The 15,161-nt window shown below is 37.7% G+C and overlaps 1 protein-coding gene across 1 annotated transcript in view; it reads right to left on the bottom strand.

Annotated features, from left to right (window-relative positions):
• Positions 1-15,161, bottom strand: part of GOLGB1 (golgin B1) — a 72,912-nt gene that overhangs the window by 27,612 nt on the left and 30,139 nt on the right. Inside the window, exons 11-14 of the mRNA XM_012808406.2 lie at positions 13,841-13,955; positions 10,799-10,872; positions 2,106-7,297; positions 7-1,003 (exon numbers count right to left, since the gene is read on the bottom strand). Of these exons, the coding sequence (XP_012663860.1) occupies positions 7-1,003; positions 2,106-7,297; positions 10,799-10,872; positions 13,841-13,955 (6,378 nt within the window). The remainder of the gene's footprint in view (positions 1-6; positions 1,004-2,105; positions 7,298-10,798; positions 10,873-13,840; positions 13,956-15,161) is intronic.

Below are 15,161 nucleotides of genomic sequence, written 5' to 3'. Positions count from 1 at the left end.
AGAGACTTTCTGCAGATGCTCCTTTGCTTCCTCAGATTCCTTAAGCTTGTCTTCTAATTTAGAGTATTCATTTTTTAGTTCTTTATTTTGTTGAAGTTGAGCTTCCAGCAGTTGCTTTTGCTGACAGTCCTTTATGGATATTACTTGGTTCAGGTCTTCCCTATACTGGATCAGCTCTGCGTCAAGCTTGGCATTCTCAGAATTGAGATCATCCATATGACTTCTCAAGCCTCGAATTTCTTCCTTAAGCTTATTATTCTCAGCAGCAGCCTCTTGGATGAGTTGGTCTTTTTCCAAGATTACAGAGAGATGTCGCTCTTCCAGTTGTTGATAGTCACCAACTATGCGGTCTCGATCATTCTGGAGAGAAGACATGGATTTAACGAAGGAATCCAATTGAGCCTTTTGCTGAATGTTTTCCTTTTTAATAGTTTTCAGTGTTTCCATAAGTTGATTTGTTTTGTCAACAGCTTTTTTGTTCTCCTCTTCTAAGACAATATTCTCCTCTTCCTCTTGGGACAGCAGGTTTTCCAGTTCTTTAATTTCTTTATCATGTTGCTGATGGAGCTCAGCAAGAGCTACTTGAATTGCCTCTTCCTTGCTAGAAAGCAAGCTTATAATCTTCTGTTCTTTCATATGTATTTCTTCATGTAGCCGACTGGTCAGCTCTCTGGAGGCCTGAAGATCAGTTTCTAGTTGTTCATAACTGAACTTACAATTTTTTATATCAGCCTGTTGCTGCTTTATTATCCCTTCCAAGTTCTCTTTCTGTTCCTTACATTTTTCTAAAGAGTTATTTAAATCAGCTGACTGGTCTCGGAGAACCTTAAGTTCTGATTCCAACCTAGCTAATTCATTTTGAGAATTATGGTATAGGTGTCGAGTCTCTTCTAGCTGGGACAAAAGTTCTTTGTTTTCCCCCTGTAGAGTATTACAGACCTTCTGCTGAAGCAGGACCTCTGTCTGGGCCTTGGACTCCCAAATTTGCTTGTCATGTTCAAGCCTAAAGAAAAAAAGTTATAGATTTCAAGGAAATATTACATTATGCCTAAAGAACAAATACCACATGAACTCAACACATCTACAAATAAATCAATAATCATAACTGAAGGTGTTAAGACTTAGTTCTCTACCTCTACACACTTGTTTACTGAGTTCTCTGTATTAGACGTTATCACACTTATGGGTTCATATATTTAAATAAGAAGCTCTATAAAATGTTATTTATCTGAGTGACATGGTTTTGAAAAGAAGTATTTTCTCTATTGTACTCTACTTTGTTCTCACAAGCTAATGTCTGACCTATTTAAGTTAAAATATTGGTACGAGAGAGTGAACAGAATAGAAGGGTCCTATTAGTACTGAAGGAATATAAATGTAAGGGACATTTTTAGTTCCTAACCTTGAAAAGTAACAGAAAATTAGAGTTTAAGAAAAATAACAGATATATGAAGTATGAACTGATATGGACTATGGGGAAGAAAAAAGATGAGATCATTTAGGACAGTGCAGCAATAATTTCAGAGTACTATGGTAAAAAATCCAGATAAAAGTAATTGAAATGGAAATGAAAAGAAAGAAGGGTGTCTAAGAGATTTCTCAATAGAAAGATGAGAAAAGAAGATGTTTTATGTTAATGTAAGTTGTAGCAGAATATTTGCAAAAAAAAAAAAAAAGAAAAAGAGAAAGGAGAATATATGTTTTAAGGAAATCTAAGTGAAAATTAACCTTAAATTAATTTTAAAGGGAAAAGAAATAGTTTAAATAGAAAGCTTTTTTTTTTTTTTTTTGAGACAGAGCCTCAAGCTGTCCCCCTGGGTAGAGTGCCGTGGCTTCACAGCTCACAGCAACCTCCAACTCCTGGGCTCAAGCGAGTCTCCTGCCTCAGCCTCCCAAGTAGCTGGGACCACAGGTGCCCGCCACAACGCCCGGCTATTTTTCGGTTGCAGCCGTCATTGTTGTTTGGCCGGTCCGGGCTGGATTCGAACCCACCACGTTAGGTGTGTGGCTGGCGCCTTAGCCACTTGAGCCACAGGCACCAAGCCAAATAGAAAGCTTTTTGCTTCTAATTACATTCAGAGAAGAAAAAGTTATTACTCATTTACCTGGAAATGTTGATCTTTAATTCCTCCATATGGATGGACATCTGTTTAAGCTGATCCTTTAGAACACTGCAATTCTCTTCTTTAAGTCTAATTTCTTCTTCTTTGGTTTGAATTGCATCACCAAACTTCCTCTCCCACTTCTTAGCTTCATCTATCACCCTGTCTCTATCATCCTGGAGGGAAGACATGCTCTTAGTGAAGGCAGCAAGTTGGGCCACTGTGCTATCCAAGTTTCCCTGAAGTTGCTGAACTTCCTTGTCTTTCTTATTCAAAGTAAGCTGAATTTCTCCAAATGTCTCTTCTAGTTGGACTTTTTCTCTATGCAAAGCATCCAGTTTCTCTTGCATATTCTTCTTCTCTTTCAGGTGTTTCTCTTCTGCCTGCTCCAATCTTCGCTCAAGATCTTCATCCTTCTGTTTCATTTGGCTTTTAATTGATTCTTTATTTGACTGAAGTTCCTTTTTCAACTTGAGATTGTCGGCTAGAACCCTTGCTGCTTCACTCTGAGTGTCATCTAGCAGTACTTTGAAGTTAGCTAATTCTGCTTGTGCCTTGCTGCGGTGTTCAACTGCTTGAGCCAGCTTTTCTTTGGTTATTTCCAAATCCTTTTGGGATTCAGTTTGAACAAATTCTAGGGCTTTAACAGTTCTCTCTAGAGCACTAATTTTCTCTTGATACCTGATACAGTCCTTCTGCAGTTGCTTTACTTCTTGCTGTTTTTCTTTTAACAGTTCCTGAAGTTCCTTTGCATGGCTTTTATTGCCAGGTTCTTTCTGAGCACCCTGTATTTTCTCCAAATATTCCTTTCGTATTTCTGATTCCACCTTAGTTTTCTCCTTGACCAACTGCTGCTTTTCTTCCTCCAATTCACTCATACACTTTTTAAGGTTCTGCATTTCAGATTGCAGTAGCTCATTTTTTATTTGGGCATCTGTAACATCCTGATAATAATTGCCAATGCTTCCATTAAGTTCTGCTAATTGATTCATAAGCCTCTCTTCCAAATCATCTTTCTCTTCTTCTGCTGTCTCTTTTAGTTTGGTGACTCTGGAGAGTTCTTCTTGGATTTGCTGATTTAACAGGTTTATTTTGGTTACCTCATCCTGAAGCATTTTTAGTTTGTCATCCTTTGTTGATACCTGACTCAGTAAGGTATTTCTCTCATTTTCTAAAGTCTGGCTAAGTTCTCTGTCTTTCTGCTTCTCTGCCTCTAATTCAGCAATTCTTTGATTGAGCTGATCAATCTGTTGCAAGTAATTATTAATTTTGTCATGTGAGCTAAAATCCTCACTTACATCAGGTTTAGCACCGTTCTCTGATAGAGCAGATTCTGATTGTGCAGGCCTTGGGCTCATACTCAGGGAGTCTTGCTCTTTCACCTCACTTGGTACACATTGTGTTCCCTCTTCAAGCACATCCATTTGGTTATGTTTTTCAGGTGCCTCTAGACTAGCTTGTTTAGATGCAATCTCTTCTCTCTGATGCTGTAAGTCTTGAACCTCTTCACTTAGAGACTTTTTCTCAGCCAGTAAAGTCTTAAACTCCTCAGAGAGGGTTTCATACTCTATTTTGATCCTTTCGAGTTCTTCTTTCATGCTGGAATTGGAAGAAATAAGTGTTTCCATACATTCTTTAGCTGTACCCCCTGCAGGGTATACCTCGGCTCTAAGCCGCTCATTCTCTTCTTCCAGCTCTAGGATTTTCTGTTGCTTAGATTTAGCAAACTTTCTCATCTTTTCTTTCATTTCCTCCATTTCTTGCTCAGCTTCTTGCAACTGCTTTTCTATCTCTTTCTTGTTTGTTTCTGCACTTCTTAACTTGCCGTACAGTTCCTGTTTCTCTTGCCTCACAGTTTCCACCACATGCTGAATCCTTTCAGCTTCATTGCTAACATTCTCATAGGACTGTAGCAGAATTTCATATTCTTTTTGTAGCTCCTTGTGTTTCTCTTGCCACTCTGTGCTTTCTGCAATCTTAGAAGATTTCAAAGATTCAATTTCCTTCGCTAAGTTTTCCTTGTCTTCAGTAAGACCCTCTAGAGCTAGCTTTAGACTCTCACAAGAGCCACTGAGATTTTGATTTTCCAGTAACGATTTGTCCATTTCTGTAATGAGTTTGTCTCTTTCTTCCTGAAGAAGAGCTAATCTTCCTAAGAATGTATCTTTTTCTTTATTTTGAGCAGAAACTTGACTTTCCATATCTGCTAGAGACTTGGTGAGCTGTTCAATGGTATCTCTGGCCAAAGACAACTCCTCTTGGAGACCTTTGTTTTCTTTCAGTGCTTCTTTTCGGGAAATAAGGGCAGCCTGCAGTTTCCTTTGTATTTGTTGCTTTGCTCTACTTTCTTCTTCAATCTCTTCTGGTTTTTGCTTCATTTCACAAAGTTCTACCTGAAACTGCTTTATCCTCTCATCATGTTCTTTGGCTTGGATTTCAAGCTGTGTATGTAGAGCCTTAATTAAATCTTCTTGTTCTATTATCTCTGTCTGTACTTTAGCAAGGGTTTCTTCTTTCTCTCTAAGTTGTTTAGAAATATTGCTAACTTCTTCTTCCTTTCTGCTTATAAGTTTCTGCAGTTCATCTAGTTCAGGCTGTAATACTCTCAAATGTTCTAAGCCAGCAATTTCTAGTTGACTGCTTTCCAGTTTCTGCTTCAGGCTTTCTGCACGGGCTTCTGCTTCATGGGATGCTGTCTTCAGACTCTGGATTTCTAAATCCTGTTGGTTTATTTGCTCTCGTAACAGAAATACTTCTTCTGATTTTTTGGTAAGCTCACTTGTTGCAGAACTAAATTTCAATTCTAACTGTTCTTTCTCAGTCTCTATTTCTTTCAGTTGGGCCTTAATGTGGGCAATGGAAGTATTACCCTGCAGAGTACTTGTATCTTCAGGATGAGGCCAGTCTGGGTACAAATCAGACTCTAAAACAGGTTGGCTAGGATGCTGTTCTGTGGCTTTGAGTAAAGGTTGTTCTAAACCTTGAGCGGGAGAGCTTGGTTCCTGTGGGTCAGTGGCTGGGTGTTTTTTGTCTAGGGACTCCTGTACTTGAATCTGGAGTTGTGTTAGCTGATCTGCAATGTTCCCCTTCTCCTTGCTTTGCTCATCGAATTGCTCTTGCAAGCGATTATAGTCATCTTTCTGTTGCTTTATTTCCTCCTTAAGATGTCTTTCTTTCTCCTGTGCCTTTTTTAGAATCGCCTTGCGGGAAGTTAAGACTTCCTGTAGCTTCTTTTGAAGTTGCTCCTTTTCTTTTTCAAGGCCTACTATCCTTTCTTCTAATTCTGGTTTCCAGTGTTCTCCACTCCCTGCACCAAGTGGACTGATTGCTGCTGTTTCTTTTACAGGTGCTGCTGAGTCTCCATCACCTGCATCCTTATTACTTGAGGTTAACTTCTGGATAATTGCTTGGTTTTCAATGATTTCTGCTTGCAGCAAATCTATTTGGTTTGTCTTATCTTGCAAGCTCTGACCCATCTGTTTAACTATAGTCTGTAACTCTTCTTCAGCTGCTATCTTTTCTTCCAAACCCTTCCTTACATGTTCTAGCTCCAGTTCTTTCTCAGATATGGTCTGTTTTAAAGACATTTCTATTTCTTGACACTTAGAAGTCACACATTTCTCTGAGTCTTCTTTGTTCTCTTTATCTGCCTCCATTTCCCTCCTCTCACTCTCACTTAGTGGGATCTCTTTCCTAGATTCATCTTTCACTTTGGCTAATTCCTCTTCTAATATACTGACTCTTTGTAGAAGTTCCTTTCTGTTAATAAGAGCTGCCTGGAGCTTTCTCTTTCTCTGCTCACTTTCTTTCTTCAGAAGATCTAATTCATGCTGAAGTTCTTCTTTACTTATTAGCCCTGCTGGGCTCAACTCATCATAATTATGTTTAAGTTCAGAAACAACTTCATTATCTTCTTCTACCTGCTCTTTTTTTGCTTCTTCAGCTCTTGATAATAAATTCAGTTGTTCTTTAAGAGTTTTAATTTCAACCCCAAGAGAAAACTTCTCCTCATTAAGCTGAACCATTTTCTCAGTCATACTAAAGCTGATTTCTGTCACTTGCTGATCCTTCTCCTCTATGGTTTGTTGGAGGGTTTCCACATCTCTCTTTTTCTCTAGTAACAGTTGATCCATCTTTGCTATTTCAAGTTCCTTCTGTGAAAGTGTCTGTAGCAGTTCTTCCATCTTATTTGAGATATCCCTCAGATGTTCTGCCCCCTCAAGCACTTCACTTTCCTTCTTCTGCAGCTGACTTTGCAGGCTTCTTATCAGTGTGGTCTGCTCAGAAAATTGAAGCTGCACATCATCCAGTTCATTCTGTAAAACTTCAATTTTCACATCTTTAGATTTGGCTTCCATGCTGAGACTGTGGATCTGTTCAGTTAGCAGGTTGTGATGAGTTCTTTGGCTTTCATATTCAAGTGTTCTCTGCTTTTCTGCTTCTGCAAGGTTTGTTTCCAGTTGCTCTACCTGAGCCCTCAGTTCTGTTACTACACTAAGTTCCTTCACCTGAGAAAGAAGCTGATCTCTTTCTTCAGACAAAGCAGTGAGCGTACTGCTGGTGTTTTCAGCATTTTTCTTAAATTCCTCAAGTGACTGAGTTAAATTATTAATTTCCTTAGCTTTCTCGTCTAAACTTTTCTCATAGATTTCTTCTGCTTTATGAAAGCTTATCTCAAGCTCCAAAATTTGACTTTTTAATCTTTCCAACTCATCCTGATGATACTGACCAGTATCCGGTATAGCAGAAAGGGATTTATTAACATCATCCTGTTTTGTTGATTTTAATTCCATTCCAATGTCATTTAATGATACATCCTCAGGTGTTCTAGTCTGATGTTTGGTATTCTCCTGTTCTTTGTTTTCAATTGCTGGAAGATTGCTTTCTTCATTTGGCATTGAGGGAAAGTCTTGCCCCCTATCTTCAAGAAATACTTTCATTTTAATTGTAGATATTCCTTGACTTTCTGTCTGTTTCATTTCTGTCTGGTCAAGGACCTCAGGCTCCCCCTCAGCCCTTTTGCCCTGGAGCTGTGATTTAAGAAATGCAATTTCTTCTTGAGCTTCTTTCATTTCCAACAATAAAACTGATAACTCCTTATGTTTCTGAGAAAATGTGCTCTCTAGAACATCTTGTTCATTTTCCTCGGTAGAAGAGCTGCTTCTATTAGGCCTGGTAATATTAACTGTGCTCATCTATTTTTAAAACAGAAAAAAAAAAAAAGCCTTAATCAATTTTGTAATAATATAAAATTGTTAAATCCTTTTAAAATCAGTGTAGACCCCCCAAATTGGACCGCCAAGGGTGCTCTCAATCCTATACTGAGGTTGAGTTCTATTAATAAAAACTAAAGAAACCTGAAATTTATTTTCTAGATATTCCTTATATGTGAAATTTTTTTTTCCCTTCAGACTAAAACTTTTCATTGTTTCTCCTAAGAACTGCTTAAAAATAAAAAGGGAAGCAGGAAATGAATTAAATCTTTGTTTTATCCCATTCCAAGCAGGAAGTTATGGGATTCCTTTTCCTGAACTACCCATTAAAATAGGAAATTCACAAATATTAGATAAAAAAGCCATTAATAGATAAGCAGATTATCAAACACACAGATTCAGATAAAGTACCAGGATCAAAAAATCAAAAAGAAGCTCTGCTGGGGGTTGGGCTAAAATTATGGATCTGTTTGACAAAATATGAACCAAGTTATTATGGAGACTACTGTGTTAGACTGCTCAATCAATAGAAATTATTTCTTTAATTGTTTTCTTGGGGAACAAAATCAGCAAATCTGATAGTAAACTCAACAGCATTTTATTAAAAGAGTTTAGAGATGGCCACAGAATAAAATCTCCACCTTCCCTAATAACACTTTATTCCCTCTGAAAAATATTCAGGAGGAGATGGGAGAAAACGTCAACAAATATAGGACTGTCATATAATGTAGTGGTCAAGAGTACAAGCTCTATAGCCCAATTGACTGGGTGTACATCTTAACTCTACCACTTACTAACAGAAGCTAGCACATAGTGAGTACTGAATGAATATTAATTTTTATCTTGCTATCATTCTCAGCTACTGAGTAAGAAAAAATATTATTTTAGGGCGGCACCTGTGGCCCAAGGAGTAGGGTGTCGGCCTCATATACCGACAGGTGGCAGGTTCAAACCTGGCCCTGGCCAAAAACTGCAAAAAAAAAAGAAAAAATCTTATTGAGCTATTATATTTAGAAAAGTTATCTCATAATTTTTCATAAGTATTATTTTAGTTATTTACAAGTCTTTGCTCTCTGTATTACCCTGTATCATACTCACATTTCTAGAGAGTGAAATTGGACATGGTATTTAGCACAGGGGAAAAGTTCTTCTATAATTTCTTCCTGTCACATGCTTATTTATTCATCCCTATATCCATTAAAGACCTGATGTAGTCAAGGTATTATTTTTGCCAGAGGACGTCAATGCAACTTTTTCTTGTTCTCTTCTTTACTGTAAGTATTCTTATTTCCTCTTTTTTAACTATCTTTCATATCATTCTCTCACTTTCTCCCTTCCCTTGATAACTACACAGTTTAATCAGCTTTTTGGCTTGAGTAAAGAATCAATGTTATCCTACTGAGAGGTAGAGAACAAGAGAACTTCACTCTTTCTGGCCACTCTCATTACTGTTTGTCCTAATACTAGTCTTCCCCTTTCAAATCAGCTTACGCCCTCTATGAACCTTTAATCCCTTTGGCAATTTCTATATGGGTTTTTTCCCTTTCTTTCCCACTGTTTCCTGATTATTTATTCTCTCTTCTGGTTGTTTTTCTCTTTCTTATCACATTCTCCTCTTTCTTATCTGTTCTTTTTCCTAGCTAAGTTATCTTGTTTTCAGGAGACACCATTGCTGAGCATCTTAAAACATTAAGCACCCTATTGATCAAACAAGATTCATTTTTACTTTAGATGCTGATAATTTGTCAGTAACCATATAATACTACAATTTCCAAAATTTAGTCTCCTTTTGACAATTTTGTGAACAGGGCATCAAGAGTCCCATGAAAACGTATTAAATATAAGTGTGATGGTTAAATATAAGTGTGATGGTTAATTTTATGCATTTACTTGGCTAGGCCCTGGTACCCAGATATTTGGTAAAAGATTATTCTATATGTTTCTGTGAAGGTATATTTTAGATGACTTTAATGCTTAAATAAGCAGACTTTTAGTAAAGCAAAGTACCCTCCCTAATGTGGATGGGCCTCACCTAGTCAGTTGAAGGCAGAAACAGAAAAAAACAGAAAAAAAGACTGACCTCCTCAAAAGAAGGAATTCTGCCAGAAGACTGCCTTTGGACTCAAGCTGTAACTCTCCCCTGGGTCTCCAGCCTGCTGGACTACGCAGCAGATTTTAGATTTGCTAGCCTCCACAAATGCATGAATCAATTCCTTAAAATAAATCTCTCCATTTATACATACATGCTATTGGTTCTATTTCTCTGATGCTGATATAATAAGTAAACAGATGCTTCTGTTAAGAAACTGCTTTGTAAACTATTATCCAGGCCATGAGAAAATTAAAAGAAAAAAGAAGCTACATTATTTCTAAAGGCCATTTATGATTCTATCACTGACTTACCGATTGGAAGAACACAAATAGCTAAACACAATACAGCTAATGATAACCTTAAATCAACAGAATATTAAGCAATCATACATTTCTTTCCTTTTTCTTTTTTTTGAGACAGGGTCTCAGTATGTCACCCTCAGTAGAGTGCAGTGGCGTCACAGCTCACAGCAACCTCAAACTCTTGGGCTTAAGTAATTCTCTTGCCTAAGCCTCCCAAGTAGCTGGGAGTAGTGCCCACCATAACGCCCAGCTACTTTTTTGTTGCAATTGTCATTGTTGTTTAGCTGGCCAGGCCTGGTTCAAACTGGCCAGCCTGGGTATATGTGGCTGGCACCCTACCCACTGAGCTATGGTGCTGCCATACATTTCTCATAATAATTTTCAGGTCACCATTCTCCAAAGTTACCCTTTTTATATAGTCACAAGTAAAACTGTGCCAACTGTGGGGGAGGAAGCCCAAGAGATTTTATCTAATGTCTTCACTAAGAAACTCCTGAAATGAACAAAGAAGTTGAGATAAATGATAACTCAGTAGGAGAAATGGGTTACCAAATCACAAACAGCTACTGTACCTGGGTTGGTTTAAGACAAAGATTCAAAATATTCAGAACCAACTGAGCATACTTGGGAAATAATAACCATTATGACTCTATCAAATAGATCTCATACTATAAGTAATATACTTCTCTGTTACCACTAGAAAATAGTAGAAATGGGCCAGGCACAGTGGCCCATGCCTATAATCCTAGTACTCTGGGAGGCCCAAATGGGTGGATTGCTTGAGCTGGGGAGTTTGAGACCAGCCTGAGCAAGAACAAGACCTCAGCTTTACTAACAGAAAAACTAACCAGGCATCAGGGCAAGTGCCTCCAGTCCCAGCTGCTCAGGAGGTTGAGGCAAGAGGATCTCTTGAGCCTAAGAGTTTGATGTTCCTATGAGCTATAACACCACAGCACTCTACCTAGGGAGACAGAGTGAGTCTCTGTCTCAAAAAGAAAAAAAAAAGAAAATAGCAGAAATGTTTAGACTTGAAGCTACCTTCTCTTAATCCAGTTCATGCTCTAGTTTTATGAAGAACCCTTCACTTACCTCACTGACTTCTCTATCTGCCTCCCCAGTTCTATTCTGAGCCTCCAGAAGAATAATCCGAGAAGATAGTTTTTCTGAAAGTCACAAAATAAATATCTTTAAAATACATATGAGTGTTTGAAAAAAAAAGACATAACTGCATGTGAGGTTATTTAAGAGGCATGGAATATGCAAGAGAAAAATATAAACAATATAGTTTTGGGAAGATAAAAGGCTTACTTTATTAAAATAAAGAAGTATAAAGAGAATATGAGATATAAGACAGAATAGTACTAGATAACGATAATAAGCCTGAGTAAAATATACTAAACAGTAGAAGGCTTGAAAGAAGAGGATGCCAGGACACGTGACATGAAGCAGTTATTTCTATGACATAGTTTGGAACTTCTAGGGCAAGAAATTTGCTTTAATTTATCCCTAAGCCTACTTTAATATATTTTATATTAATACAGCACTTATAATGTCTTCACTGCTCTTTCACATATGACATAAATTTTAGCACTAAAAGACAGTTTTCCAGTCTCCTTAAACAACCATATGAGGAAGCAAAGAAATGACATAACCGGCTCGGCGCCTGTGGCTCAAGCAGCTAAGGTGCCAGCCACATACACCTAAGGTGGTGGGTTCAAATCCAGCCCGGGCCTGCCAAACAACAATAATGGCTGCAACCAAAAAATAGCTGGTGTTGTGGTGGGCGCCTGTTATCCCAGCTACTTGGGAGGCTGAGGCAGGAGACTCGCTTGAGCCCAGGAGTTGGAAGTTGCTGTGAGCAGTGAAGCCATGGCACTCTACCCAGGGAGACAGCTTGAGGCTCTGTCTCAAAAAAAAAAAAGAAATGACATAACCTGCAGAGGTTTTTAGAGTTTATAGAGTTCCTGAATAAATAGCCAGAGAAAGCCGCAGGCTTCAGCCATTTCTTAAGGGCAGGACTCTACCCATCTCCTGCTACAATCTAATAATCTCATCACCAAAGAAAGGCAGAGGAGGCAGCTTTTGGACTTTGACATCAGGCTTAGCTTGTTTGTTATCTACCTGGTGCCAAGAAAGAAAGAAAGTTTCTGGACATACCCTGCCAATTTACATCCCTTTCAAATCACCTGACCTCTTGGTCTCTGTCTTGACTTTTTCCTCCTCTTTCCTTGGGATGGCAGACCATTGTCTCCCTGCTCTCTTTTCTTCCTCTCTTTCCCCACTCTCTTTTACTCTTTCTCTCCAAGAAGCTAAAATAAATTTTATACTTTTACATGCTATTTTGAGCGGGGGGGGGAGTCTGGAAAAATCTTCCTCAAAACCACATGCACTAACTCACACCCTAACAGGGATGCTCTTTGTTTAGCTTCTTGTGTGGCTGTCCGCTTTCATCATTCAGGTTGCAAACCCTCTAAGAGGCCTACCCTGGCCCTGCTAATGCTGCCTTCATCTTCCTCTAACTACACCTATAGTACTTTGTTTTATGTTTATCCCAATAGTTGTCATTCTCTTAAATTTTCTTATTATATACATGTTTATCAGGTCTGTCTTCCCTTCTCATGTGTTCATAGCTGTATAACCAGCAATTAGAATGGTGCCTGGCACATAGGAAAGGCACCAGAGATATTTGCTGTATGAAAGAAGGAAGGAAGATTCATGACACAAATGCATTCATATAATATGTTCGGACTTCAAAAGACTGAGAAAGGGGTATAGTGGTAGAAATGGCAGCATGGAAGGTGAGCGGAATAGAATTTGACACATGAAGCAAAGGTAACCTGTGGGACCAGAAGCAAAAACCAATACAGAAAACCATAAGGCCCCTATAGGAAAGAGGAAAAGAACCTCCAAACCGGGTGGAAGTCATATGAAAAGGACAAGGACTGTTTGCAAAATTATAAAATAAGCATCACAGATAAGGTCTCAAAGAAGTGCTTTGAGTGAGTTAAATGATGAGCTGAATTTGTGGTGATCTTTATTTAACAGCAATATGGAAGTGATCTAACAAAAGTGCACAGTCTTCCAATTAGAGCTAAGTGGAAAATTATAAAATGGTTGAGTTGGAAATATTGACTTTAGAGTTTTAATAAAAGTTTTACATTCTTAGTAAAACGTGGTATTCATTCTTACTCCTAGAAGATAAAATGTAGTAATCACTTAATGTAGGATGAATTTGAACAATAAAGCATTATTAACTATATGCTACTAAATCCATAAGGTCCTTGTGAAGCAGAGGATAAGTTGAAGAAGATATATCTTCATTATTACTGTTCTTACACAGTCCTATAGGATGAAACACTATGAAGTTCAATCCAACAAAACTTTATTCAGCAGCCACTGTTTTCCAGGTATTATACTAGTCTAGGTAAAACAAAGATGGAAAAAAAAAGATCTAGCCTTTGAAAAGCTTATACTTTATCTTTGATGAGCTTATAATAAGAAAAGACAAATACATAACCAGATGGTTTTAATACAACACTAAAGGTATATAAGGATCTTATGGAAGCACAAAAACATATTTAACACAACCTTTGGGGATCAGGGTCAAAATCTTGAAAAAGATAATGCATTAACTGGGGCCTGAAAGATAAGTAAGAATCAGCCAAGCTGAAGGACAGGGGTGGGATTCTAAGCAGGGTATGGTATGAAAAAAACCCCAAACTAAATGGTTTCTACCTTTGAACTTTACTGATATCTATGACCTTATCCCACAAATTTATTATCAGAATGTCCCTTCTTTCATTTGACCTATTAAAAAATTCATCATCTTATTACGGTCCTGCTCAATCCATACTTCCTATAAAATACTTTGACCATATTAAAAAATTAAAAGTAAATATTAAAAAACCTGAAGTACTTATAGCCCATATTACAAAATATTATACTTATGTTAAACACTAGTACTATACTCTTAACTGTTTAATATATATCAATCTTACCTTTGGTAATTACCAGCTCTTCTATCTAAATCTTTATTATTACAGAATCAGAGAATTATATATTTATAATGATAAAAATAGAGGCAGTTGTGGGATTAGAAGACAGAGAATTATGTTTTTCACTTATACATACCGTTCTCAGATTTCAGCTCCTCCAGCTCTATAGAACTAAGGAGCAGGGCTCCCTTTTCATTCTCTAGTTCTACCACTCTCTTCTGCAAAGAGGCAAGCGTCTCCTCAGTGTCTGCCTAAATTGTAGAAAGACAATAAATTAATGATTCTCCAGGAAAAACCTCTTACACTAATGCCCAGTATTTTTGTCTTCTAAAAATTCTTCAGCCATGAAGATGATATAAAATAGCATCTATATATCTGCCTAGGTAATATTTGAAGAAAGTTTTTCTACCTGAAGATAGAAAGAGAAATAAAATATTTCACACAAATATCAAGTTCACTGAGTTTTGAATATAAGATTGAAGGCTGGATTGCAAAGATAGAAATCCCAAGTCTACCACATAAGAAAGAACATTTTCAGGTCCACAAATAAATAATATTTTATATATTAATGGCACCAAGTAACATGTAACACAGTCTCTCTACCAAGGAGAAGGAACATAAAGAGAATCTCCCCACAGAGGAACAGAGGTAAAAATAATACATACCTTTTTTAAAAAAGAACAGAAAATTCTTATTTATTTATTTATATATTTAAAGAGACTAGCTCTCACTTTGTCATCCACATTGAAGTGCAGTGGCTTTCTCATGATCACTATAACCTCAAAGTCCAGCGGTCAAGCAATCCTCCTGCCCCAGCCTCCCTAGTAGTTGAGACTAAAGACTTTTGCCATTATGCCTATCTTTCTTTCTTTTTTTTTTTTTTTTTGTAGATGGGTTGCCTGGCATTAAGTGATCTTCTCACCTTAGTCTCTTGAAATGCTGGGATTACAGACATGAGCTACTGCACCAACTCTTGGAGAGTTTAGTTTTCCTAATGGTAGATGTATAATTATGCCACATGTTTAATTTTTTTTTTCTTTAAGGAGGTCCAGGCCAAGTTCAAACCCAGCCCAAGACCATGTGGCTGGCACCCTAACCTCTGAACTACAGGTGCCCGCCCACATGTTTAATGTTTTAATGTATTTTTATATACTTTTATTATTCAAGGAAATTATTCTACACAATTTTCATAAAATTATAGAAATTATGAGCCATGAGGCTCTTTACAGCACACCTGAGCCCTAACCTTCATTTGATGTTTAAAGAAACAGCAAAGGGGCCAAGAGTGGTGACTCATGCGTATAATCCCAGCACTTTGGAAGGCCAAGGTAGAAGGAAAGCTTGAGGCTGGGAGTTAGAGACCAGCCTGGGCAACATAACAAGCAGCTGCCTCCATAAAAAAATTTTAAAGTTGGCTCAGCGCCTGTGGCTCAGGTGGCTAGGGCGCCAGCCACATA

The sequence above is a fragment of the Otolemur garnettii genome, unplaced genomic scaffold (genome assembly GCF_000181295.1).
Source record: "Otolemur garnettii isolate 467f Iridium unplaced genomic scaffold, OtoGar3 scaffold00089, whole genome shotgun sequence".
NCBI lineage: Eukaryota > Metazoa > Chordata > Mammalia > Primates > Galagidae > Otolemur > Otolemur garnettii.
Note: the sequence above shows the minus strand (reverse complement) of the source record. Positions and strands in the feature narration are given on the sequence as shown.